This window comes from Canis lupus, chromosome 5 (assembly GCF_011100685.1).
Source record: "Canis lupus familiaris isolate Mischka breed German Shepherd chromosome 5, alternate assembly UU_Cfam_GSD_1.0, whole genome shotgun sequence".
Taxonomy (NCBI): domain Eukaryota; kingdom Metazoa; phylum Chordata; class Mammalia; order Carnivora; family Canidae; genus Canis; species Canis lupus.
The window spans coordinates 21,818,672-21,846,651 of record NC_049226.1 but is presented as its reverse complement, the minus strand read 5'-3'; the positions used below and the strand labels follow the sequence as shown (position 1 = coordinate 21,846,651).

The 27,980-nt window shown below is 41.2% G+C and overlaps 1 protein-coding gene across 2 annotated transcripts in view; it reads left to right on the top strand.

Moving 5' to 3' along the window:
* The first annotated feature begins 24,840 nt into the window (after positions 1-24,840).
* The window catches only part of C5H11orf53 (chromosome 5 C11orf53 homolog), a 36,519-nt gene continuing 33,379 nt past the window's right edge, over positions 24,841-27,980 (top strand). Inside the window, exons 1-2 of one of the 2 annotated variants that reach the window (XM_038535515.1) lie at positions 24,841-24,963; positions 25,590-25,723. In XM_038535515.1, the coding sequence (XP_038391443.1) occupies positions 25,714-25,723 (10 nt within the window). In that variant the 5' untranslated portion in view covers positions 24,841-24,963; positions 25,590-25,713. Of the gene's footprint in view, positions 24,964-25,561; positions 25,724-27,980 lie in introns of those variants that run through there. The other variant, XM_038535514.1, reaches the window with a different exon arrangement.

The window sequence follows — 27,980 nt, the reverse complement described above, 5'->3', positions numbered from 1 at the left end:
GATTCTTAACTACAGAGAACAAACTGGTGGTGACCAAGGGGAAGTGGGTGAAGATGAGTGAATAGATGATAGGGATGAAGAGTACACTCATCTTGATGAGCTCTGAGTAATGTACAGAATTATTGAGTCACTATATTGTACACATGAGACTAATTTAACACTGTATGTTAGCTATATTGGAATTAAAATAAACTTTTAAAAAAGAAAATGGAAGGAAAACCATTTTTAGAAGCTGCAGGAAAAAAACGAGAAAAGAAATCATAATTTAAAGAGAAAATTTTGAGCTCCAGAGAAAAAGAGATCAGAAAGCCAAGAAATAAAAAATCAAAAGAAAGTGAGAGAAAGATGGAGAAGGGCAGATGGGGAGAATGAAGAAGTCTTTCAGAGCTTTCCACTTACTAAGATAAGAGCCACTCATCAAGAGCCCTATGACCAGAAAGGAATTCATGGAAGCAGAGGTCTGACCGCTCAGAGGGCTGTAGAGACCACAGCTTTGAATGGAACCATGGTGAACTTGCGGGCAAGGCCTTGATGATTTGGACCTTAAAATGGTGAAGACAATACTCCAGTTTTCATCTGGTGAACATACTAAAGGTGAATCAGATTTAAAACCATAGGCATTGTTAAAGCTCTGATTGCAGTGTTCCCTCATGCCAGTTTGCCATGCTTACACTTCATACATTTATATTCTTTTATCCTGGGATCTTCTTAGGGCTAGTTTTTTCATTCTAAGTGGCTGAGTGTGAGTGAGCTATAGCATGAACACCCCCGGGACAGCACACTGCCCATGAAGTGAAATGCAGAAGCACAGATCAAGGGAGTAGAATTCTAAGGGAGTCCTCTGTTACTTTGATTGATAGCAAGAGGAATCAGTTGGGGAACCTTCTATTTGGGAGCTCCTTAGAGGTTTTGGTTGTTCTTACAATGCTAAACATTAAACCTAATGAAAGACATCCTAAGGTCAAAGGTGAGATAGATGACAGAAGATAGATAGATAGAACATATATGTAATATATATACATATATTTGAGGGTGATTATTTATTTATCTGTTTTCCCAGCAGGAAACACTGGCATACTCAAGCAGGATAATTGAAGGAGACTTTTTTTTTTAAAGATTTTATTTATTTATTCATGAGAGAAAGAGAGAGAGACACACAGGCAGAGGGAGAAGCAGGCTCCCAGGACCCCAGGATCATGACCCAGGGCAAAGGACAGACACTCAACCACTGAGCTACCCAAGTGCCCCACCTGAGGAAAACTTTAATGAAGGGACTACTCAGAAGGATGGTCACAGGTTCAAGGGAAACCAGAATTGGTGGAACCTCTTAGAGCTAGCAATAGCAGAGAGCTTGCCACCACCCCTAGGCCTAACCAGGAAAGAACAGGCATTTACAGAAATCCAATAATGAGACCTACAGCTGAAGATCAGGGCTTCCCAGGGCAACAGCAGCCTTGGTCTCTGGTCGAGCCACTGCCAACCCATAGCCCAGCAATGAGGGCTCCTGGGGGAATAAATATCTTGACCTTCTTTTCCTTCCTCCTCAATTTTCTTTTTTTTTTTAAATAAATTTATTTTTTATTGGTGCTCAATTTACCAACATACAGAATAACACCCAGTGCTCATCCCGTCAAGTGCCCCCCTCAGTGCCCATCACCCATTCAGCCCCACCTCCCGCCCTCCTCCCCTTCCACCACCCCTAGTTCCTTTCCCAGAGTTAGGACTCTTTATGTTCTGTCTCCCTTTCTGATATTTCCCACACATTTCTTCTCCCTTCCCTTATATTCCCTTTCACTATTATTTATATTCCCCAAATGAATGAGAACATATAATGTTTGTCCTTCTTCGATTGACTTACTTCACTCAGCATAATACCCTCCAGTTCCATCCACGTTGAAGCAAATGGTGGGTAGTTGTCATTTCTAATGGCTGAGGAATATTCCATTGTATACATAAACCACATCTCCTTTATCCATTCATCTTTCGATGGACACCGAGGCTCCTTCCACAGTTTGGCTATTGTCCTCCTCAATTTTTTATTACCCATTACTGGTACTTTCATTGGCTAAACCTGACCAGATGCCAAAGGGTGAGGGAGTTTAGTTGATTCAGTCCAGGAAGTTCAGCCTTGTGGGACAGAGTGCGAGGAGGTGAGTGAATCTAGAACACGGAGAGACCTCGCTGTTTTCTCTGGACATCAGGTAGTCACAGGTGTGCTCCTCGCTCTTCCCGCACACGCCATCCTCCTTTGTCTCCATCCTCGAGGGCCCTGTTGCCACCTCTTCTGTACATCTAAATCCTCTCAACCTTAAAGGCTCTGGCTCCTTGGGTGGTTTACACAGTAAACCTTCCGTGTTAGGTACAACAGTGATGTCCACTCAAATGAAAAGTAAGGTTTTGGAAGCCTGGGGCCATACCTGTCTCTAGCAGAAAAGGCGGCCTATTTGCAGCAGCCTTCTCAGCTGATTCTCACTGCCCAGAGCTGAGACTGCAGACAATCCATTTACTATGGAATCAGGGAGAGAGGCAGCATGCCAATGAGAACCTGGAGCTGCCTGTTACATTTTTGCCCTGCCTGCCTGTCCCCTATGTCCTGTCTCCCCTAGTCACATGATCCTTGACCATCGTGGCATAAATCCAGCCTGCCTAGGGACTTGTAGTCTATACAACACATTAACATTTGTCAATTAGCTACCATCATTTAAAATTCAGGAGATGCCACATAATCTTGGTGTACTGGCTTTTTTTAGAAAATGGGACAATTTGGCAACACTGCTTCCCAGTCTCTTGTGATGACAGCCAGCTGGAGCAGCGCAGTGATGATCCTGCAAAATGAGCACATGCTGTCCAGTCCATTCACTCTACTCCCCATCTAGTCTGCCTTCTCCCTGACAGTAGTTGACCTGTCCCCAGTTATCCAAGTTTGTGGGTCCTGCTTCGTGGGCATGGCTGCTACAGCTCTCCCTCCCCACTTTCTGCCTTCTGACCAGTCATCTCTCCAAGATCCTGTGCCTAATCCTTTCTGCTTAATTCTATGAAGCCCTCACCCAACTATAAACAAGCTCAGCTCTTCCCTCAGCCCCATTTTTACAGTGTCTCTTCCACTCTCTTCCATTGTGGGCTGTGTTTCCTCAAAAGATATATTGTAGTCTGAACCTCCATATATGTGAATGTGACCTTATTTAGAAATAGGGTCTCTGCAAGTATAGTTAAATTACAATAAGGTCATACTGGATTAGGGTGGCCCTTATAAGGAGAGAGGGATTTGAAGACACAGAGGATACCCAGAGAAGGTCATATGAAGTTGGGGGCAGAGACTGGAGTTATGATGCCATGAGCCAGAGAATGCCAAGGATTGCCCACAACTACCAGAAGCTAAAAGAGGCTAGGAAGATTCTTCTGGAGCCTTCAGGGGGATCATGGCCTTGCTGACACCTTCATTTCAGACTTCTTGTCTCTGGAACTTAGATGGAATAAATTTTTGTTGTCGTAAGCCACTGTGTTCATAGCACAGTTGATCTACACGGATCCACTTATACATGAATGTTTTTCAGTAACTACAGTACAGAACTCTAAATGTATTTTCTCCTCTTTATGATTTTCTTAATAATATTTTCTTTACTCTAGCTTACTCTATTGTAAGAATACAGTATATAATACATATAACAAAATATGTGCTAATCTACTGTTTGTGTTTTCAGTAAGTCTTCTGGTCAGTAGTAGGCTAGCAGTAGTTCAGTTATTGGGAAGGTCAAGAGTTATCCACATGTTTCCAACTGATGGGGAGTCAGTGCCCCTACCCCCCATGTTGTTCAGGGTCACCTGTATTTTGTTGTGGCAGCCCTAAGAAGCCATGACTCCTCTCTTTAACTGAAACTGAGATTTTCTCTTGAGAGGCTCACCAGGGTGTTTCAAGGATTAACATCCTGTTGGTGCCAGGACTGTCTAGGTAAATAAAGTGAAAGTACTTCTTGCTCCTTGGTCACAGGCTTTGACCAGAGAAGACAGCTGGCAGCACCAAGTCACTGTGAGAAGACCAGGAAGCAGCTTCTCTACACAGATACATTTTGATGCAGAATTTAAGCTTGAAAGCAGGCATACATAAGAGTTATATTATCTGCTGTATCTCCAGCATTTCTACAGTGTTGGCATTTAGTAGGCTTTTACTGTATGTTTGTTGAATGAATGAGTGTTAGCCATTAGAGCCTTTGAAAAGCATGCTACTTTGTCTCCAGCTAAGCATCCATGCCTTGAGTACTGACCAACTTGACCCAAAAGTGTGAGCCAGATACACATTTACTTCAGTGGAAAATGTCATTTCTTTGAAACGTTGTAAATGAAAAACCATCATGGTAGAAATACAAGGGAAATTAAAGGGTAGAATTGAAGATTAATTGTAGTAAGACCTACTGTTATCAAATAACGGTTCTCTATTTTCTTACAATAGTTTTCATTAAACCAAAAGTTTGATTATTTAAATCAATATTTAAATATACATTCAAGTATTTAAATAGATGCAGTTACAAGAAATGTGTTATCTCAGTCTGGGCAAAGGCAGCAGACACTCAAGACAAAAGGCCACATGGTGACAGGCAAAATGTGGGAGCAGGATGTGACTTCCCATAATCTGATGTGAAGTGGGGCACTGGGCCAAATGAGTTCCAGCCTTATTAATTCCTTTGTCTAAAGCCATTGCTTACTCTTGGCAAATTAGAAGTCTCCACTAAATACCAAGAAATTATGAGTACTATATTGATTTAGAAGGCTTAGGATTTGGCTATTTTTTAAATGTCTACAATTGCTTTACTGTTACAAATTTGACACAATGCAACAGAAGAAATCTTATATTTTCACTAGCACCAAATTTTGGTAAAATGTACAAAATTTGATTTTTTTTATAAACATCAAGTACTCCAAGTAACAAATGTTCCCCAAATATAGCCCTTCAATTGTAGATAAATGTGCGTAAAGTAAACATACTCTACTTTATGCAGTATTTGAAGACAAACAATCCCTGAGTCACTCAGAACTGATGTTTGCATAGAATGTAATCCCAGTGGAAAGCCATGTTTAAATAATAAAAATATTTTCCTGTGAAGTTTTTGATAAAGGCTGAGCTGAAAACAAAATAACTCATATTTATACAGCTAAAACAGAAATATTTTTAAAATCCTTTTTTGGGGAGCTCCTTAGTGAATTTTATTTCTAAATTCTGAATTCCTTTTGTGAACCCTACTCTAGAAGCAGAGATTATCAAGTGCTTCTGGCTCTAGTCTCTGGATGCGGATAGCTGGGTCTCTCAGCAGACAGGAAGCATAGGAAGTGTTGGCTCAGGCAAAGGCACCATGTTAAGTTCTTGGGGCCCACATGTGAGTAACAGCAGCAAGCCTAGTGACTCTCCCCGGGAGCTGTCATACCATCAGGAGAGCACATCCCTCTACACAGGCTCTACCCTCCTCTAAAAGAATGTCAGGGCCAATCCTGCCATGCCTTGTACCCATTATCCCCCAAATTTCATCTCTATCCCATTCCTTCTATGACTAATTCTGACCAAATCCTTTAGCTGGGTCTTTGGAGCTTCCAGTCCTCAATCAGCTAACACCCCTGTGTCTTCTACTTCTTGAAATAAAAACCTGGATTTGTCTTATTGAAACTCTCTGGCTCCCTGACTTCTCAGCCCTCTGGAAGTAGCTCCACATTTTTCTGGTAAGAGTCTTTGGGTCCCCAGTGCCCCTCTCAAAGCACTGATTCCGTGTTCTTGATCCTGAGAGGTTCTCGACACCTTCTCCCTCTCCTCACTGCTGACGTCTCCTCAACTTATAATCACTTCCCTCATTTTTTGAAGAACTCAACTCCTATCCATGGAAACTTCGCCCTCCCCTCCAACTCATTATCATTCTCTGTTGTCTCATATGGGCTTTAATGAACACAAGAAGGAGGCAAAAATATATGGCAAGATGTTCAATGTGACTAACAGTCAAGCAAATGCAAATAAAACCCATGAGTTTCAATACTATCCAATTGAAAACGTTTTTGACATGATGAGCCTGATAATATTGGGTGTGTTAAAGATGTGGATACATGAGAGTCCTCACCACTGAGGAGACTGTACAACCGTGCAGCCACAATAGAGAGCAATTTTGTAATAAAAGCCAGGTTGGAGATAAACAAACCCAGAAATAGTGCTTCTAGATACATGTGCATGGAAACAAACATTGCAAAGTTGATTTCATTATTGTTTATACCAGTATGACAACCCAAATGCCATCAACAGATGGATGGAGGATTAACTGTGGCTTTTTCATACACTGGAATAGTACATAGCAATTAAAATACACATACAAAACAATAAACACACAAATTTGGATGAAGGTTAACTCTGGGGTAAGAAAAAGGATAGTGTGGCTGGGGAAGCATACAAATGGGTCTTCATCTATATCTATTATATATTATTTGTTATATTAAAAAAGGAGGAGCGAAAAGATGAAACAGTTTAACCTGAGTAATAAGCAAAATTTTTAAAACAAAAAAGAAAATGTTCACTCAATTCCTCTTGGCAACAAGATTGGAAACCTTAGATGACTTCAGAATTTCAAATAATCTCTCAGTAATATAAATGCTTTCTGCAGAGGAAGAAAGAAAGATACTTGGCTGTTATTCAATTAATCCTATCAGTGTTAGGCATCTAAGCTTAAAATTTGCATGAAATTAATTCATGTGAGGAATCAATTATTCTTAGGTATTTAATATTGATCACAATTACCAAATAACAGTCAGACCCGCACCACACTTTGTACTATATGGAAACAATCCTATGCAAGTACAAATCTCCAAAAGGGTTTAGCAAAAAAAAAAAAAAAAGTAATTTGTTTCTACACCTGGCCTTACTTAGGGAGAGCAAGGCTTTATTTATTCAACATCATTGTGAAATGAAGTGTTTCAAATAATTTTACGCCTTTAAGTGCCAAGACTTTTTTTATTAATAATTTTAACCACTTGGATTGAAATCATTTTTGGAAAGCTGTTACACATGTGGATGTTTTTTTCTCCCCTTTCCTAAGACGGTAAGCAGAATATGCTTAAGGTTTTCATGTTGACCTGGGGTCAAGATCAGTTAGGCTCTCGATCTCATTTTGCCATATAATTCCAGAGGCCCCTTGTCTACTTTTGTCTCCCAGAAGTATATGGGGTAGTGGTACTTTGGGATGCTCAACAATTGGTCCTGTTTTCTCCAGAAAATCACTCTTTTTCATCTGCATCGAAGCCATTACCTCAGTCAACTTCCCTGAGCTTGAGTCACATCTCTTCACAAACACACATATATCAATACCCCTTTATTCCCATGATACTTCTGACTGAGCTTGTCCATATTTCATAATTATCTTCGCCAAAATCAATAGCAGTAATCTGTGCGTAAGGACTGTTCATCCCAGTGGTAAATGACTACAAGACTGGGGATCTGAGTCGCTGTGTCTGTTTTAAGCTCATGTCCTCCTTAACTCTCACATAGTCAGCCTCCAGCCATGGCTTTCTTATTCTCCGTATTTAATTCCACCTTTTCTATGCTGGTTGTCATCCATGTGGGACTAAGAAATCAGGTGATTTATTCTAACATAAGAACACATATGCCATTCCTGACAGGGTAGAGTCTTTCCTCTGGAAAGTACGTAAGTCTGGGTGCATGCATGTGTGTCTGTTTCTCTCTCCTCTGCGATGCCCCCCAGATAATTGAGTCATCAGAGGCTCCCTCTCAAATGGCCAGGCATTGCCAAGAACTGGGCCACTGTCTATGAGTCAGGCCAATCCATGCCAGTGGTTCATTAGCACTATTACGGAATTGGCCTTTGTTTTGATTCCATCCCTGAATAGACAAGGGGGCATTTAAAACTAGTTCTTTCTTATTCTTAAACATTTCCAGATAAAATTCTGGTAACCTGAGAAGTTTTCTTAAAGGACTCCTAACAGACAACAAAAGCATCCGTTGTGATTATTACTCCATGCTAAATTTTATAAGTCACCTACTAGCATTTATTTGATTCCACTTCTTTACAAACAAAGAGAAAATTTGAAGTGGGTGGACCTGCTACTCTCCAAGCCAATGGTCAGCAAATGATAGCCTACAGGCCAAATGCTGGTAGTTTTATAAATAAAGTTTTATTAGAACTACTTCATTAGTTTATATATTCTATGACTGCTTTCAGGCTACAGTGGCAGAGTTAAGTAGTTGAGACAGAGACTGTCTGGTCCAGAAAACCTAAAATAGTTATAGAAAAAGTTAACCAACACCTGATCCAGGTTAACTAGTCATTCTTAACTAAACAAGTTTATTTCTACAAAGAGGTGAATTCTAGCAATACCTTTCTTTTTTGAAATGCAAACATGGAAAAAATGTAAAATAATCAGCTACTAAGCAAGTGTTTAATAGTTTTTGAACTATTTAAATGTTTTTGGTCAGTTCTTCACGGCTGACATTATTCACCCTACACGAGGGCAGTTCTAGGCAACCATGGAGATTACATGCAACTCCCAAGAATACCAGTGATGAGAGCCTCTAACCACAATGTCCCAGGGGTGCATGTTATCATTTTGTCTCAGATATTAAAATGAGATAAGATATAGAAAATATCTTAAAAAGTGCTTGTGCTCTTCAGAGTAAGACATAATAGATGTGGCATTATACCCACGATTTAGAAAAACTGCAAGCCCTGACAAATGGCTGGTAATTAATAGACTGTAATGTTATTAAGGAAACTTAAAGTGTATACTTTTAAAGAAAACAAAACAGAAACATTATTTAGAACCACTCACATTGTATTTGGGTTATATCTACAAAATATTAAGAAAAGGAAACAGCATAATTCCTTTCTAAATGTGGCATCAGAAAATAGAATTAACATTTATAAATTTTTTATACTTGATAATACATTTCAAGTATTTACTTGTTGTATATAGTTATGATGTTTGAGGGTACATGATTTGGGCCACATTAACCTAAGAGCATGAAATAACTATTTAAGTGCTTATATGAATTCTAATATATTTATGTGTTGGACACACACGTTGAATAGGCCCATTAAGTGGGATTTCACTGAAACTCAACTTTATTTTTGTCTTCACACTGCCCTTTGAAACTATTTAGTGAATGAAGCTTTGCCCCTGCACTAGATAAAAACTCAGCAGATTTCCTGAGTTTTCCATTCATTTTAAGGTAATAGACACTGCCATATTCACTTAAACAAAATACAGTCAAATTTCAAAAATTAAGAGTCCAGTTCAGGACATTAACCAATATTTCAATCTCCACTCAATCTTACACATGTACCTTATACTCATATAGTCCCTACTAAGGTCAGGTACTGTGTATTTTACCTAAAAAATGAAAAGCTGAAGTAATCAAAACAGCATGGTGCTAGTGAAAGAATAGGAACATAAAGATCAGAACAGAACAGCAAGTCCAGAAATAGACCCAAACAAATGCAGTCAACTGGTCTTTGAAATACAAGCAGCAGTTAAATGGTAAAAAAAAGTCTTTTTAACAAATGGCACTGGAACAATTAGATGCACACTCACACACACACACAAGCCAACTTAGATATAGACTTTATATATTTTACAAAAAATAACTCAAGAATAGACCTAAATATAAAATGCAAAACACAGAATTCCTGGAAGAAAACATAGTAGAAAATCTAGGTGACCTTGTGTTTGGCAATGAATTTTTAAATACTATACCTGAAGCAAAAATCCATGAAGGAAGAAATTGATAAGTTGGAATTTACTAAATCTAAAACCTTTTGCTCTTCAAAAGATGCTCTTAAGAGAATGAAAAGAAAAGCCACAGATTGTGGGAAAAAAAAAAAATCTTCACAAAATACTTTCCAATAAAGAACTTGTGTTTGAAGTAGAAAAAAAAATTCTTAAAACTCAACAATAAGAAAACAAACAGTCCAACTAAAAATTGGGCAAAATATCTGAGCAGACACCTCACCAAAGAAGACATATGGATACTAAATAAGCATATGAAAAGATGTTCAACGCTCTTTGTCTTTAGGAAATTGCAAATTAAAACGAGATAAACCATACATCTATTAAAATGGCTAAAATCCAAAATACTGACAACACTAATTGCTGGCAAGGATGCAGCACAATAACAATATTCATTCATTGTTGATGAGAATGCAAAACTGTACAGTTACATGGGAAGACGGTTTGGCAGTTTCTTAGAAAGCTAAATATAGTTTTTTCATACACTCTTAGGTGTTTACCCAACTGATTTGAGAAATTTATGTCTACACAAAGATCTGCAAACAATGTTTATATTTATAGCAGCTTTATTTATAATTGTCAAAAACTAGAAGCAACCAAGATGTCCTTCAGTAGGTAAATGGCTAAATAAACTTTGCAACATCCATATAATGGAATATTATTCAATGATAAAAAGAAGTGAACTATCAAGACACAAAAAGACATGCATGAATCTTAAATGCACATTGCTAAGTGACAGAAATCAGTCGGAAAGGCTACATACTGCATGACTCCAGTTATATATATATATATTTCTCACATCTCATTTTGGTAAACAGCATATTTTGTATCTTAATGCCATAATTGAAACTTCAATGTTAATGTCCTGCCATAAATTTATATTAGCACATTTTCAGGGGCCAAGAAATATTTACCCACAAGATAATTCTAAATATAAACGTACTAACTTTATACGTTACATTAGCCAGATTATGGTTGACTCTTGAACAACCCAGGTTTAAACTGTGCATATCCACTCATACTCAGATTCTTTATGGTACATAAAAAATTGTAAAGCTATTTTCTCTTCCTTATGATTTTCTTAACATTTTCTTTTCTGTAGCTTCACTTATTGTAAGAATGTAGTATATAACACATATAACAAAATATGTGTTAATTAACTGTTTATGTTATCGGCAAGGCTTCTGGTCAACAGTAGGTAATTAGTGGTTAAATTTGAGGGGGAAGTCAAAAATTATACCAAACTTTCTACAGTGCAGGGGTCAATGTCTCTACTACTGTATTATTTAAGAGTCAACTGTAAAAGCTCCTCAAGTGCTATAATCCCATCTTCTACTACTTTGTAACCTATATACATACATAAACACATTCTCCCATGAAGAAATGTCCCAAAATGGACTCAATTAACACTGGTAGCAGACTTGTTGATGATATATCTGTGTGTACTTAATTCTGCAAAACAATCAAGCATGAGTCTGTCATTGGAACACATAATTTGAAGCCAGAACTGGAATTTCTGAGTTTCCAACTAAATCACTAGGTCGATTACTGGAAAAGCTGGCATTGGTTAATACAACTATCATAACAGAAAGATCCATATCAGTCAATACTGAAAATCAAAATAGTGTACTCAAAGCATAGTGAATCTCCAAATAGCTATCATAAGACCCAGGTAAAATATTTTCTTGTACCTTGTAATTCATTTGAATCTATAAAATTGACAGCATTATTTATTTATTCATGAGAGACACAGAGAGAGAGGCAGAGGCACAGGCAAGGGAGAAGCAGGCTCCTTCTCTCATATCTCCTGATGTGGGACTCGATCCTGTGAACCTGGGATCATACCCTGAGCCCAAGGCAGAAGTTAACTGCTGAGCCATCCAGGCCTCACGAACTACATCATGTTTACCCCCAGGCTAGCAAACCAGCTCAGCTGGCCCTAAAGTATGTAACAATGGGCCCATGGCCATGGTTTCCTTGGGTCAGAGGGAGATCCAACGGGTTCTAAGCAGTTCCTCTTTTGTGAAGAATGAAGTTTCTTCACCTTCTGTTCACAGGATTGCAAAAACCCAGGGCTATTGGACAACAGGTTGTGCACAAGCCAGGGATGGATTCGTGGATGACAAGGCCAAGCCCAAGCTCCATTCCTAATGCTCACCCAGCCTGAGTCTCTTCCCCTCCCCACTTGGAACACTCTGTGCGGCCTACTCCCGCTACCTCCTCTTCCCTTTTCCCAAACCTCCAGGCTTACTTCGCCTTTGGGGGTGGAAACTCTAGCTAAATATAAGCATGCAGGGGAGTCTGCTCTTCCTGAATTAGGCCAGCGGCTCCTTTAAGTCTTTGTTTCTGCTTCTGTGTGGGCCAGGGTAGGGAAGCTGGCCCCCAGGGCACCAGTGAGAGAGCAGAGGGAGAAAGAAACACTGTACTTATGTCAGAAAACACAGATTTAATACTATGAGATGTAGCCCTGTCATAAATGCTTTCCAACCAGTATCCTTTCCACTTGCAAAATCTGCTATCTTTACTCACCTCCCAAAAAAAGGATTTTAAAACAAAAAGTGACACAGTCTGAAAATGTTTAACCAAGACAGACAGCGGAGCTTAATAGGCAGAGCAAAGGTCTTGGCCAAACAGGAGAATTTAATAAGTTTGGCTAAGTTGAGGTCATGGTCGGGGGCAATGAGAAGGAGAATCTTAGGCAGAACTTAAGTCACAATTGATGGCCAATGACCAGGCAGGGAAACCATCTTAAGCTGAAAGAAGGTATGCCTTAGTATCCAGGAAAAAGTGGTGACCAACACCAGGTAGGTGCTTTTGTCCTGACTTGGTGGTGAGGGGTTGGGGATGATTACTGAAGTTTTGTAGCAATCATCAGTCCTAAGAGAATGAATGGAAGCTCCTAGAGACGGAGTATTTGGACAGAATCAATCCAAATAGATGGAGATTCTAGAATAACTCCAGAGATATTCTGATAATGGAAGCCTGCTCTGAGGAAGGTTTAATTGACATGAGTTTTAGAATGCTTGATGGACTTTGAGCTTACTCTAAGAAGACTAGCAAGTGAGGTTTAGGTCAATAACCTTTTTTTTAAATTGCAGTAGAGTTGACACACAATCAATAAACCTTACTCTTAACCCTCAACTCTTACCTCAAAGTTCATGGAAATCTATTAAGACCTAACACCAATTGGCCTTTTATAATTTGCTTTTGATTAAGATATTGGTGTTAGGAAACATTTGTGTCTTAGAAACTCTTGTAATTTCCTGCTAATAAAGGCATCTCCCAATTTATGCTAAATATTTCTTTTAGGGATGCCTATATCTGTTTCAGGACAAATCATTTGTAAACAGCTTGTGATTAGTATATTGCTGTGTCTCAACTCAGTGGTATATGAACATGATGTAGTTTTATTTTTCTCTAATTACTGCCTTCAAGCAACTTCAATCTAATCTGCCCTTTGCATTCCTTGGTGACATGCTAGGCAGATTTCAAAAGTTTTCTGGTTATTTTCCTATTATTAGAACTCAGTCCAATTAAAACTCTAATCTCAAACTTGATTTGCATATAACCTCTCCTCCCATCAGCACGGGTTTAACCAGAGGCCCTAGGAGTTGAGAGAGCACCAGGGCATGGGAAGTTCTGAGCTGCCTTCCCCCACCCTACAGCGCCTGGTCTTCTCTCCAGTATGCTGCCGGGAAAGAGACAGAGAGGGGTCTCTTATCAACTGGCGCCTGTGATTCCTGTTCCCAAGGGCTGCTTCTCTTCTGAGGGTGAAGTTAACTGGCTTTGTAGACAGACACCCCCATGTGGTTGGCATTCAAACACCTGCTCTTCAAAGAGCTCATGTAAGAGCTCTCACTTCTCTGACTAGGGGAGATCTAACCCTGGCTCCACCCTCCACCTCATTCCTTTTCTCCTCCCACCCCCAACACCCATCGCTTATAACTGCAGAGAACCCAAGACCATGCCACAGCACCATGCACCCCTCTCAGGAGCAGCTCTTTTAAATGATGCAAGCCTACCTACCTTCCAGTGTGTTCTCCAGGCCTATAGGAGACACATGGGTCTTCACCATGGCCATATCTCTCAACCTCACCATCTCCCAAGTCCTCATCCCTGTTTGGATGAGATGAGATGGGACCTGTGAGCACACATCAGCAAGTCACCTACTTGGAGACCAGGATGCCCACCTCCCCTTGCTCAACCTCTACAGGTAATTTCCTTGGAGCCTCCCTGTCACTGGGCTTGAGGCTTATAACTCATTTCTCCCTCCCCCAGGAGACAGAGAGGAAATAGCTTCTCAACACAAATACTGCACCTCAATGGCTTGTTTTCTCTCTTCCTTCTTCACTCCTTAGTTTTCTTGTATAGATTGGGGGATGCAGGAGGTGGGCAGGAGCAAATGGCTGGTGGTAGAGGGACTATTCATTACTTCCTAACAAGCCTAGAGGAAGTGGCTTCCAGGGGTCCCCATGAGTTGATGGTTCTCTCCACAATAGCAGATAGCTCTCACCTGTTGCTTTCAGCTGTGGGATCCAGCTCCCATTTGAGGGTATCAGCAAAAGATCATGCAATAGGCCTCAGCAGCCTTCAGAACAAAAATGCATAAACTTAAAAAAAAAAAAACAACACATATACACACAATATTTTCACCACAGAATCCAAGGCACAAATCTGTTTGTCAGGGATGAGTGGGACAGTGCGTCTTTTTCGTGTAGGCACAGAAATCCTCTCCTATCCACAATATTCATTCTCTTGTGAGCCAGTTGGGAAGGAAAGACTGTTTGCCCAGCTGAAGAAGCCAAAGGGCTGCTTGGTGACAGGGAACAGGCTTCCAAACCCTCCTCTGATACCTGAGGGAGGTCATGCTCAAAATTCCCAAGCCCATGGAGAATTCAATCTCTTCTTATCCTCAGTCCCCACTTAACCCCAAATTCAGTTGATAAGCCACTAATTAGAGGACAAATCTGAAGAACATAAAAGTACAGACAAATCAGATAAGTCTGAGATAAGGAGAGGAGTTGTCGGTAGAGTATAGGATATTCCCTCTGTGATTTTCAGAGTACCCTCCTGAGGAAATGTGGATTTTATTTGACGGCCCGAAATAGAAAAGAAAGGGCTAGTGTAGTGCAGGGCTGTTCTCTCTCTCACAGCTCTGCATCCCCACAGTCAACATCTGAACTGATGATAACTTTCAGTCCCTACTGTTCCCTAGAAACAGAGGGCTGGTTCCTACTCCCAGGCTGCTGGAAGATCCACACTCCACCAACAGATACAAAGCATATTAACCAGTATCTGCCCAAAAGAGTCACTGGATAAATGTTTTTAAACCAAACCGACTTCAAAATTTTATATCTAGCAGAGGATCCAAACACGTAAAGAAAAAATACCAAGTTAGATACATGATAGTTATAGAGAGAAATGCCCAGGGCCGGCTGACAGGGATAGGGAACCAGCCTCGAGTTGGAGCTCTGGCATACGGTCAGGTCAGGATGCTCTGCCTCCAAAGCTATGGACTACTAGAAGCAGCTCACGACCGGAGGAGCAGGCTGTCTTCTACAAGCTCTGTGCTCAGAGGTAAGGCTCTCCCAGTCCTGGGGGCACGGAGGCATACTGAAGTTCCCTCTTGGAGAAAAGACTAGAAAAGATATCCTCTCACCAAGGCCAGCAAGATGGCAGGGCCATCGGTGTCCATCAAAAGATGAATGGATAAAAAAGATGTGGTCTATGTATATAACGGAATATTCCTCAGCCATTAGAAATGACAAATACCCACCATTTGCTTCGACGTGGATGGAACTGGAGGGTGTTATGCTGAGTGAAATAAGTCAATCATAGAAGGACAAACATTGTATGGTCTCATTCATTTGGGGAATATAAAAAATAGTGAAAGAGAATAAAGGGGAAAGGAGAAAAAAATGAGTCGGAAATCTCAGAGAGGGACACAGAACATGAGAGACTCCTAACTCTGGGAAACTGACAGGGGTGGTGGAAAGGGAGGTGGGCAGGGGGATGGGGTGACTGGGTGACAGGCACTGAGGGGGGCACTTGATGGCATGAGCACTGGGTGTTATGCTATATTTTGGCAAATTGAACTCCAATAAAAAAATAAATAAATAAAAATAAAGAACCTACCAAAAACTGAAGTTTGCTTGATCTAGTATCTAACCTGGACAGTGTTAACAAATAAAAGCTACCCTACCACAATGCAACAATCCTGAGGCAGGCCACTTTCTTTATCCTCCTCTTATAGATGAGCCAACTGAGGCAGGGAGAAGTTCTGTGACTTGCCCATGTTTACATAGTTTATAGGTGGAGTCAGGTTTAAATATGACCCAATAAATCTAGAGCCTGTGCTCTTAACCACTTGGCTTTGCTGTCTCCCATGAACAAGAGAAGACTTCCCACCCGAGGACCACCCAAAGAAAGAGGCTCCTCCTGTATGTGCTACTTCCTCCTCCTATTAGCTGCAAAGGGCGGGTAGATGGAGTCTGAGATAAAGACAGAGAACTTGGGGAAATGGCCTCCTTCTTCACAGGCAGTCATGGAAGGAAGATTTTCGTTGACTTCCAGGGTTTTCAGGAAGAAAAGAGTAACATTCCCTCCATCTCAAAGCAGCTCCCTTCCCCACCCCACCCCAAAAAAATCCTCTGCAGAGCCCGCTGTCAGCCAGCCCTTTGGTGACTGATAGGGCTGAGGCGCCACCTAGTGGATTAAAGGGACAACACCCAAAGGATGTCCCTGGAGTACCCCGGGCCAGGAGGGGACCGAGATCTGTCCAAGGCAGGAAAGGGGAATTGAGAAGCAGAATCTAACCCCGCTCAGAGGCTTTCTCTATTCCCTGTAGCCAATAGCCACACATCGTTAAAAGATGCATTTTTTTTATGCCAGCCTGTGCAACGGTTTCCCCAGCGCATCGGGAACAAAGAGAGCGCTAGAATCCAGGAGACCTGAACCCCAGACCCCGGCCACTTACCTCCAACAAACTGGAAATTTGTGTCTCCTAAGATCTCTCCCCAGGACTGTGGACCCCTCCTCTCCCCCCATATCTGTGGGCCTTCTTCAGTATTGCGGGAGACTCAGTAGAAAAGTTAAGTGACAATGAAGGAGCCGGGAAAGAAAGGGAACTTGGGGAAGAGAAGGTTCTTCCTTCCCAAAGAACAGATTCTGCTGAGTTTGTGCAGAAACCTCCAGGCACAGAGGGGAGGGGATCCGAGTGCTCTATTGCAGGGGGCCCCTTGTCCCTTGCCATTTCAGGAGTTGGTGGTGGGTGTCCATCCCTTGTGCCTTACCTGGCACATGTTAAGGAGCAGTCCAAGGAGACCAGACCAAGGGAGTGCAAGGCTGCCCACATAGGTCTGCAGGGGAGGGGTGGGCAGGGCACATCAAGGCCCCTAGCAGAACTTTAGTGAAGGTCAGACACGTGATGAGGGAGAGTTACAGGAAAGAGAGGACAACTAGGAGGTAGAGTCTGAGGGAATGGCATGGAAATACAGCTTCTAGAATGCTGGGCAATGCTCATGCTTTGGTGTCTGGAACAGATGAGACTGTTACTTGGTGAGATCAATTCAGAGTCCCAGGAAACCAGGCTGCTGACCAGGCTCCCTCCACCCTACTTCTAGAAACCTAGAGGGGTGGAGAACTCCAAGCAAGCCAAGGATCAGACCAGAGAGGTCTGTGTGGACAAAACTAGATTCAGGTCAGTCGATGCCAGGTTCAGCGGTGACCCATCTACACAGACTGGTCCTAAGTTCCATTAGGTTAGCATTGTGCTCGGCGTGATAAACTCTTGACTCTGCAGGAACCAAAGCTCTGGTATATTTATTTTCTTAGAACGAGCTTTTTGACCAAATGTTCTTTTTGACCCCACAGCTTTATTCCATCTACTCTAAAGGCAGCCCAGGCCCTGTAAGCCCCAGGACTCAGACCAAGGCAGAGGATACATAGTATTTCTGTATTTGAGCTTCAAGAATTCTTGCCTTTGGGCACGTCTGGACTGATGTCACAGTCTACCCCATTGCCTTCCTGTTAGTCTGTCTGCTGGAGTTCTGAAGTTCCAGGTTCCCCAGACTCCATTCTCTTGTCTATTTTGGCTCACCTTTATTTTCATTTTTCACCATTGGTTCTATCCTTGGGGGAAGTGTGGCTTCTCCGCCCATCATTCTAAGTTGAGCTCAGTCTTAGTGTCTCACCAGTGGTCATGTGGCCCTACTGGTCAGGATTGTCCCATGTCAGGAGCTTCTCCGATCTCCATCCCATCCCTCTCACAGCTGCCAGACCACTGTCTTTCCCTATTACATAGGCTAAGACCACTGAAGAGCTCCCTAAACTCATTCCAACCAGAGGAGTCACCTGGTTGCCATCATCTGTTTGCCATCCAGAGCTGATATGCATGCCTTGAGATTGGTGAGTGGATGAACCTTGCTCTGCAGATGTCAATGCCATTACCGACTTGTGTATCCTTCCCACTGGATGTGTGTGAAAGGCTAAGCTGCAGTAGAAAAGACCTTGAATTCTAGTGGCTTAAACATAGAGTTCACTTCTCTTTCATGCTACTGTTCAGAGAAGTACAAGCCATTCACCGCACACTGCACAATATATGAGAGTTCTCATATATTCAATAAATATTTGAGCACTTGCTATTTAAAAGGTGCTGGATGATGTTCTGCAGGAGACACCGTCTGAGCCTTCTCAGAACTCAGAGATGAAGAAACTTCCAGAATGAGAAGATGAAGCAAGTCAACAAATCAATAATGTTCAGAAAAGAAAAGGAAGCACAGTAGAGTCTGTAGTTCCTACAGAATGAAACTAGGGAGGAATCATTCCTACAGAATGAAACTAGGGAGGAATCACCTTCAAATCAGGGCAACAGGAGAGCCTTCACTGACAGGGTTCTATAGGAGATGGGATTTGAAGGATTCAGAAAATTTTATGGGAATAAAGAAGAGGAGAACAAAAGGCTACCAGGGGAGAGAACAGTATGGGACAAAGCTTGAAGGTAATGAAATATGAAAAAACCAGGAAGTGGTGAGCATAAGAGTGTAAGGTACAAACCCAAGGTTCCGATGGGGAGGTCATAGCCCCCACTGCAGAGGACCAGAGAGGAACCTGTCCTACATTTGGTGGGCTATAGGGTATCTATGGGGATTCGAGGTCGGGGAATGAATGATCACAACTCCAAGGCTGGTTGAGATAGACAGTGGAGAGGGAGGTCAGAGATGAAGAAATTTCCAGAAAACCAGCACAACAGCTAGGGAGGAGAAAATAGAGGCTGGGACAGGTTAAAAGCAAAGAGAAGGAGCCTAAGGGGAACCACAAAGGAGGCAGGGCTGACAAGATTTGACCACTAATTTAATGCACAGTGTCAGTGACACACAAAATCATAGTGTGACTTACAATCACAGGTGCTTAGCTTCAGGGAGATATGATACTTTGTCCAAATAAATGCAAAGACCTTCTCATCATTGCAGACCAGGCTATACCTGACAAAAAGCTATTTGTTGTGGTGGTTTATCAGGTCTCCTCAACTCGTCCAAGAAGTGGGCTCAGGCCACACTTCAGAAGGCAAGAACCCCCAAGTGGGCTCACGCATCTTCCCAGGGGTAGGAATGGGCAGGCATCTACCCTCAGCACCAACATACCAGTTTACTCAGCTTTTCCTCAATCCCTACATCCCCCTCTCTAATGGATTCTGGGGATGGGCATAGGAGAACTGACCAGTGTCTTTAAGTGATAGGCTCAGGTCCAAGAACTCTCTTCAGTCCCCATGCACTGCTCAGCAAGTAAACCCACCCACCTCTCCTGCCACAAAGAGATACTTGCAGAAGTCTCATGCTTCCTGGACGGTCCAGTGGATGTCATAGGATGGTACAGTCTGAGAAACAAAATAACTGTGTGCCCGAAGGTTTCTTGAGCAATCTCATTCACCTTCTCCTATGACTATGGCTCAGCCTCCCCCAGAAGCACGCCCTGCTGCCAGAGTAGCCCTCTCAGGGCAGGGGTGCGGAGCGGGGTCTCCAGATCCCTCATGCTCCAATGTGCCTCCATCAAAACACCAGAATTCATTGAATAACTTTTCTCTGACCCAGCAGATCCAGGACTGCATTTCTTCCATGCAAATTGAGGGATACAAGTTGCCTGTTCAGTGTCCCCTGCAGTGGAAACAGTCTATCCACATGTTATTCTTTTTTTTTTTTTTTAAGATTTTATTTATTTATTCATGAGGCAGAGAGAGAGAGAGAGAGAGAGAGAGAGAGAGAGGAAGAAGCAGGCTCCATGCAGGAAGCCCAATGTAGGACTCGATCCCAGGGACTCCAGGATCTTGCCCTGGGCTGAAGGCAGACCGTAACTGCTGAGCCACCCAGGCATTCCCCCTCCACGTTATTCTTGCACTGAACTTCTGTGTGCCCAAATGCCAGAGTATTTGCAAAACAGTTATTTTCAGATTTGAAGGAAAGGCTACGGCCATAAAATTGGCCACATGTAGAAGGACTGGATGATAAGTGGCCAGGTCCCCTCACTACACATCTTAGGTACTTCTTTCTAAATGACAAGTCACCTGGCTTCAAGTGGCCTTATCTGCTACCTTCCCTGCCCTTCTCTATATGTCAGGTCTGCTTCGAGCCATCTGCATTCATGCTTGGCAAACTATGATGGCCCCTCCTCTCTGCTCAGTCTTCATCAGGATCACTATGACCCCCTCAACTAAGCAGAACCCTGAAACCTGCATTCATGCCACAGGAGAAGACACAGCCACCCTGAGCCATAGCAGTCTCCACATCCATCCAGTTGTAGGGAGAAAAGAAACATCTGTCTGCATATGAGAGTTTACTGGGCCCACTGGGGCAGGAGTCTGCTTGTGCCTAAAAGAAAGAAAGGTTTCTTCTTTCTCTATTCACAACACTCGTGACACAAAATGTGTGGATTTTCACACAAGTAACTCTCCAATTTGCAGCAGATGCCAATGGGAGTCCTATAATTTAACTCAATGTTGGCACTAACTACCCAGGCTTAGTGCAGACCCCACAGGTCTCAGGCCCTTAAGACTGCCCCCCACTTCAGATGCCAATTACAAGTCACAGATTGACCCCTGTACTTCTGACCAACAGGTTATACATCAAGAATTCCCAATGACCCATTCCTTGGTTTCAATAATTTGCTAGAACCATTCACAAAACCCAGGGAAACAGTTTACTTATTATTCCTGATTTATCATAAGGATGCAACTTAGGAGCAATCAAATGGAATAGATGCATAAGCCAAGGAGTGGGAAGCTTTCGTGCCCTCTCTGAGGTGCCCCCTTCTGAGCACCTTGCTGAGTTCCCCAACCCTTCAGCGTTCTGGACCATGTAGTTTAGGGGTTTTCATGGAGACTTCATCAAGATAGGCAAGATCGATTATTAACTCAGTTTCTAGTCCCCTTTCCCTCCCCAGAGGGAGGAAGCTGAAAGTGGGAGCTGAAAGTTCCAAGCTTCTAATCATGGCTTGGTCTTCTGATGACCAACCCCCATCCTGAAGCTACCCAGGAGCCCACCTAGAGTCCCCTTTAGAGCAAAAGATGCTCCTGTCATCCAGGAAATTCCAAGGGATTTAAGAGCTCTAGGCCAGGAACCTGAGTCAAAGACCAATATTAGAAAAAACAAAATGCTCCTAGCACCCCTGTCATTCAGGAAATTACAAAGGTTTTTAGGAGCTCTGTCAAGAACCAAGAAATATATATTTCTTATTATGTCACGATGCCCATTCTTTTCTCCATTTACGAGGCATGTGTTTTTGCTAGCACATTTCTCCTCTGTCTCCCTCTGCTCCTGCACCCTTATAATAAAGGTGTCGTGGGGCTCTTTTGCGTTGTCAATGGAGCTCAACCACCAGATCATCTGCTCCTTTCAACCATCCCTCAAAGATAGGCCAGAGCAATAGGAAAGCACTAGAATAAAGGCAGGGTGGGGGGAAAGAGAAGGTGCCTTCGTCCCCACTTTGGCATGCCTCCTCTGGGTCCCTCACACCTGCCTTGTACACCCTCACCCACCATAACTACCTTTGTAGCACATTTATCAGTGAAGCCCCTGCCAAATTGTCAGGAGCTACCAAACCCACACAGCAGGTGCCCAGCTCTGGAGTGAATAAAAAAGCTGATACAGAAACATTGTGGCTGGAATATCTGAGGGGTGTTCCCACTACAAGATAAAGGAGACAAATACTAATTGTGCCTGTGCTATGTGGATTTGTGTTTATTCTACCAAAACATAATCTTATTTCACCCTCCTTCTTAACAAGCTGCCCCAGACCATCATTAGGCTTTGTTTTGACCCAACAACCTGCCTATGTCCACACCATGTTTCTAAACCCACCAGCAACTGAAGCAAACAGACCAAACTTATGGCCAACCCACACCCTTCCAGCAACAGCCATCCACTCAAATATGCAAGGACTTGTTTCCTTGGAATAAGAAAACAACCTTTCTGGGATCTTTTTTTTTAAGTATATTTAATTCTCTGTAAACAATTCTGGAATTCTATGCAAATACAGCCAAGCATACAAAGGGTATTTGATAGTGGAAGCAAGTACCTGTTGCAAATCAATGCATTCCAGCTTTTCCAATGACATCTAATATCCTAAATGCCTCTGCAGAATTCTGGACATTTCTACATTAACTTTCCTCTAGAAAATCATTATGTGTTTGAGTTTTGGATACAGGACCAGCCTACAGGGAAATGGTTACAAACTCTTCAATGGTATGTTCAGCTCATGGAAAGAGAAAGATTATACTCATGGTAACATTTCTTTATCATGCAAAATAATGGAATCCCCTCTTATATGCTTTATCTTTTCTGCTGCTTGTACCCAGAAACTGTTGTTTCTGATGGATTTAATTGCAGGCCAGGGCCAGCACCTACTAGGTGCACAGGACCATAAACACAGCTAAATGCTGTGGAAATATTGAGAAGAAGAGAAAGATGATCTGGTTGGAGATGAGGGATGAATATGCAAACCACTGACCCGGCATGGAAAGCAGCATGAAATCAGTGCCATTAGAGACAGTCAAGGGAGAAGCACCATGAAATGGGCCATTAAATTCATCTTGGTGAAGGTAGCATTGGTAATGCATCTTGAAAGATTTGTAGAATTTTAATCACATGAAGTGAGAGAAGGGTGCTCCAATTTAAGAGCATGCAAAAAACAAAGAGATATGAAAAGTCGATGACTTATTTGAAAACCACCACTTACAGCTAGAGCAGGGGCCCCCCAGCCTTCAGTACTTATTAAGAATCACATGAGGGCAGGGGCCTCACTTAAAATGCAGATTGGCTGCATTGGATCATCAGATATTCCAATTCAGCAAATCTAGGATAGATTATATTTCCTAAGTACTACAGGTGATGCCGAGGCAGGGGGTGCAGGACCACTGGGATAGAGACTTTGTGGAGGGAAGAAATCATGGACACAATGAAAGGTATGACAGGCCCTAAGATCGAACACTGTGCTAAGAAAGATTGGACTCTATCAGCAATGTGTGTTATATCTGTGTTCTAAAATGGTTCCATTCTACCTAAAAAGTTTAAAATCTTCCAGTGCAATGTTGAGAAGAATCAACATGTTTGGGGAATTAATTGCAGAGATAGTAAAGTTCACTTAATAATGTTTATTTTATTTTAACATAGAGCTATTTGGTTAGCAGAGTAAGAAAGAATTGGGATGACCCCCGCTTGGAAAAGAATACAAATCACGGGGGCTATATGATCAGTATGGCTGTGGCTCTTCCTCTTCTCATTCACTTAAAGGAGAAAAGGAAACAGATGCTAGAAACTAGGAAATTAAGCCAAATTTTGTCTTTTTTATTTTCTTTTAGAAATGTGAAGGACATAAGAGGTGAATTCTCTCCATAATAGAAGCGCAAACACAATGTTTTCAAATTTGTTAGAACATTCTAGAAACTCATTTATACTGTAGATGTTCTTGCATAGGATCAGGTGTCAAACCATGTGGTCTCAGAACCCTTTTACTCTCTTGTAAATTATGGAGGACACCAAAGAGCTTTTTAAAATATGACTTCTATCCACGTATAAATATTTTATATTGAAAATCAAAACTAAGGATTAAGAAAATATATTTACTATTCATTTAAAATAACAACAATGAACCATTACATGTTGATGTAAATAACATTTTAATTAAAAATAACTATGCTTCCCAAATAAAGTTATTGAGAAGAGTGGCACTGTTTTACAATTTTGCAAATCTCTCCTGAATGTCTGTCTTCATAGAAAACAACTAGATGCTCCCATATCTGCCATGATCTCCCATTCATATATCATGTGACACGGCCCTAGAAAACTCTTCTGTACTTTCACGAGAGAATGAGAGAGTTAAAGGGAAAAAAAGTTAATAGTTAATGAAATTGGTTTAGACTTTGCAGACCTTCTAAGTCCGTGTCGGGGACCTCTGGGGACCTCCAGGAAACCTCCAGATTCCACTGATCTGAAATGAGGTGAAGGCCTCTGAGACAGAGCCAGGTTGAAGGACTACCAGATGATACCTACCTACTTCAAGCCCTGAAATTCCAAGTCTCAGACCAATCCAGACTAAACTAACTCTGTGCAGGACTAGGAAATGGAACCAAAATTAGGTTAAGCAGCAATCATGGGTCCTTGAAGATTAATAAGGAAAATGTCAGAAATTACCAAAAATTTGGTTGTTTGGGGTTTGTTTGGGGGTTTTTTGGCTTGTTTTGTTTTTGGTTTTGGTTCTAGAGGAGTTCATGACACCGAATATTCCTCAAAAAGACCACTCTCAAAAAAATTATTGTTTTATTTTTTTTATTATTTTTTAAAGGGAGGAGGGGTGGAGGGAGAGGAAAAAGGAGAATTTTTTAAATTTAATTACGTACAGCATATTATTAGTTTCAGAGGTATAATTTGATGATTCATCAGTTACATATAACACCCAGTGCTCATTCCATCACATAGTTACCCCATCCCGCCACCCACCTCCCCTCCAGTGACCCTGTTTGTTTCCTAGAGTTAAGAGTCTCTTATGGTTTGCTTCCCTCTCTGATTTCATCTTAGGAGAGGGAGAATCTGAAGTAGGCTCCCCGCCCAGCATGAAACCGGACATTGGGCTTGATCTCACGAGGAGATCATGACCTGAGCTGAAACCAAGAGTCCAACACTCAACTGACTGAGACACCCAGGTGCCCCAGTAAGTTTGTTTTAAAATATAGCTCTCTGGGCCCTATTTGAGAAGCTTCTGAATTAGAATTGGATGTGGCTGGGCATGGGTATTTTTATTAGGTCCACCACTAATTCTGAGGTACTGTCAGATTTAGGAGCTTCTGGTTTGGATCATATATTTATGTTCTATATGTAATAAGGCTGTCCAATTGTATTAAAATGTATTCATTTTGTATTAATTTTGATTTTTTTCTGCCTAGAATTCTATCTATATCTGAAAGATGCGTAGCTTTTAAAAATTATATACTCACAATCTACATATTACAGACATAAAACCTATATTTCCTACTGAGACAGAGAAGCTTTTTCATATGCACTATTTTTTAAAACCTGACTCTAAATGAAAGAAATAGAAAATGGCACTACTATTCACAAAACAAATAATGGATTCCTTGTTTCCATAATAAACTTTTAAGAGAGTCTGTTCCTAATGGAAACTCATTGTTACTAAATAAAAATCTTCTTGGGGAGGAAAATAGTACCTTATATACAATCTACATTGGGGATGCAAATTGTAGAGAAACAGACACCAGAGGATTTGCATTTAATCAAATCTAAAGCAAGTCATTTCAGAAGCATCACTACCATGTACAGGAGCCTTTCCCATCAGGATCAGGCTGACCTTGCCAGAGTCTGGGATCCCGTATCAAGGAGAACACGACATTCACCAGATAGCCTACATTGCCGGTCAGAAGGGAATTCACCAGAACCATCCAGAATGGAAAGTGGTGAGTCAATGTCAATTATTGCAATGCTTTATTTAAAGAAAACCTTAATGTGCTCGCTTCGGCAGCACACATACTAAAAAAAAAAAAAAAAAAAAAAAAAAAACCTTAATAATCCTAATGTTTATTTCTGACATCCCAAAGTCATAATGCAAAGCAACGGACAAGAAGAAATACCCTGAAACTCTGGCTAAAACATGTAAAACTATTTTTAAAAAACCACACAGACAAGAGACCAACAATTTAGAATGCTTGGTGACAGTTTCATAATTTCTAGTCACATTTAATTACTAGTTGTCAGGTTTACTTTTGCTGCCTAGAGGTTAGGCAGGTATTTATTTTGGAAGATCAACTCTACTGAACATTATTTTTATAAAATGGAGACAGGTATTCCAGCTTTCCTTTCCAGTATAGCAAAATGTTGTGTTAAATGAAATAATTTCTGGTAAGCTCTCAGTGGTAAGGAAAGTGTAGGAGGAGAATCCACATCTCTATAGAATTTGAAATATCTTTTACTCATGCATCCTGTTTCAGATTTTTAGTCTAAGGATGAAGGACTTCCCACATGCATATGATAAGGAAGAGCCTAAACTGCCATTTCATGATTTCAAACTGTCTATAGATCTTCCCAATTTGTTCACTCTGAGGATACAGATGTTAGTGTCAGCATAGAGTAAAACCCATCTGTTTGGGAACAAATTTGAGATGAAAAAATAGAATTTTAAGTGTTAATAAATAATGCCAGAGTATTTCAAAAATGCCTTGTAAAGTGCCTTGAAAGAAAAATTAATATTTTTTAAATGTCCCCACTCTTCAAAGTCTGATCTCAAAAAATAAGATGATAGAGTCATCACATAAGAGCCTCTACACACTGCAGCATGAAATTGGTAATTGACCAAAGTGCTGAGTTTTGGATCAGCTGTGAGACTTCGGGTGGGAGGAGGGTAGGCAGGGGGAAGGGGCTGTGGGTGCCTGCAGGGTGGGCGAACCAAACTCCTAATTTGGCCTCACTTAAAAACTTTCCATCTTTCTTTCCAGATTAAGCTTTCAAAAATAATATATATTATTTCTGCTTAGTAATTAATATTTGCGCATGCTATTATTGATTGCGGAATATGCCTTTCCTTGTATTGTCCTGGAAGTTTCCCATAATAAAACTAACATGACATCAAGTCCTCAGATCAGAAGTGGAAGCACAAACACCAAGTCTCTAATGTGTGTAAAGCTACCACTTTTTATCCCTCCATGGTTATCTGCCTCCCTTTGGTGAGGGCTTTCTCATCCTCAGCAAGGCAGGCTGAGCTGGTTAGGTTCATGAGGCAGAGGGGGAGGCACTTGAGCCAGAGGGTGGGCAGGCACCCCGTATTGATACCAGACCATTCAGGACCTCATTCTGGGCACTTCCCTTGACGGGCAGAGAAATGGAACAAATGTGGACTCTATCCACCAGTAATCCATCATTCCGGAGTTTTATTCTAATCTGTCTTGAATGGGAATGTGCCCATCCATACTAGGAGGGACTACCTTTCAGAGAGGCGTCATCTATCATCCTAATTTTTCCATTGTCAAATGTACAACTCAAAATATTTTTGTTGTATTTTTGAATTGCTCTTTCCTAAAGTTATGGGATCGTTTTCTGTTTTATCCTTTCTTTGTTTCAAACTCTCTCTATTCCTTTACCTTAGAGAGCAAGCACCTGTTTAGAGAAAGCAAGGAAACAGACCCCAGAGAGTATCATCAAAAATAGTAAAATAAGAAAGGGCTTCAAATAAGCACCATAAATGTATTTGATATTTAATAACTAAAAATAGTTTATGAACCACTTACATTTCAAATATTCAATTTCAGAATACATGCACTTGTTTTGATGCAGAAAATGTTTAATTTTCAAAAACAATATAAAGCAACAGCACCCCTAAGAATACTATGGGCCATATCTTTTTTTATTTTTGTTTTTGTTTTTGTTTTGTTTTTTGTTTGTTTTTATTATATATATATTTTTTAATAATAAATTTATTTTTTATTGGTGTTCAATTTGCCAACATACAGAATAACACCCAGTGCTCATCCCGTCATGTTCCCCCCTCAGTGCCACATTCTTTATCAAAATAAATAGCAGTAAGGAGAGGACGTGACTGAGACAATTGGCGGCATGTGCATAATCACAATACGGAAGTATAACATTTTTTTTCCCAAATTCTAAAGGATAAGTTGATTCTCCTTAATAAATTTGCTTGTGCTTTCTCTCCGGAAACACAAA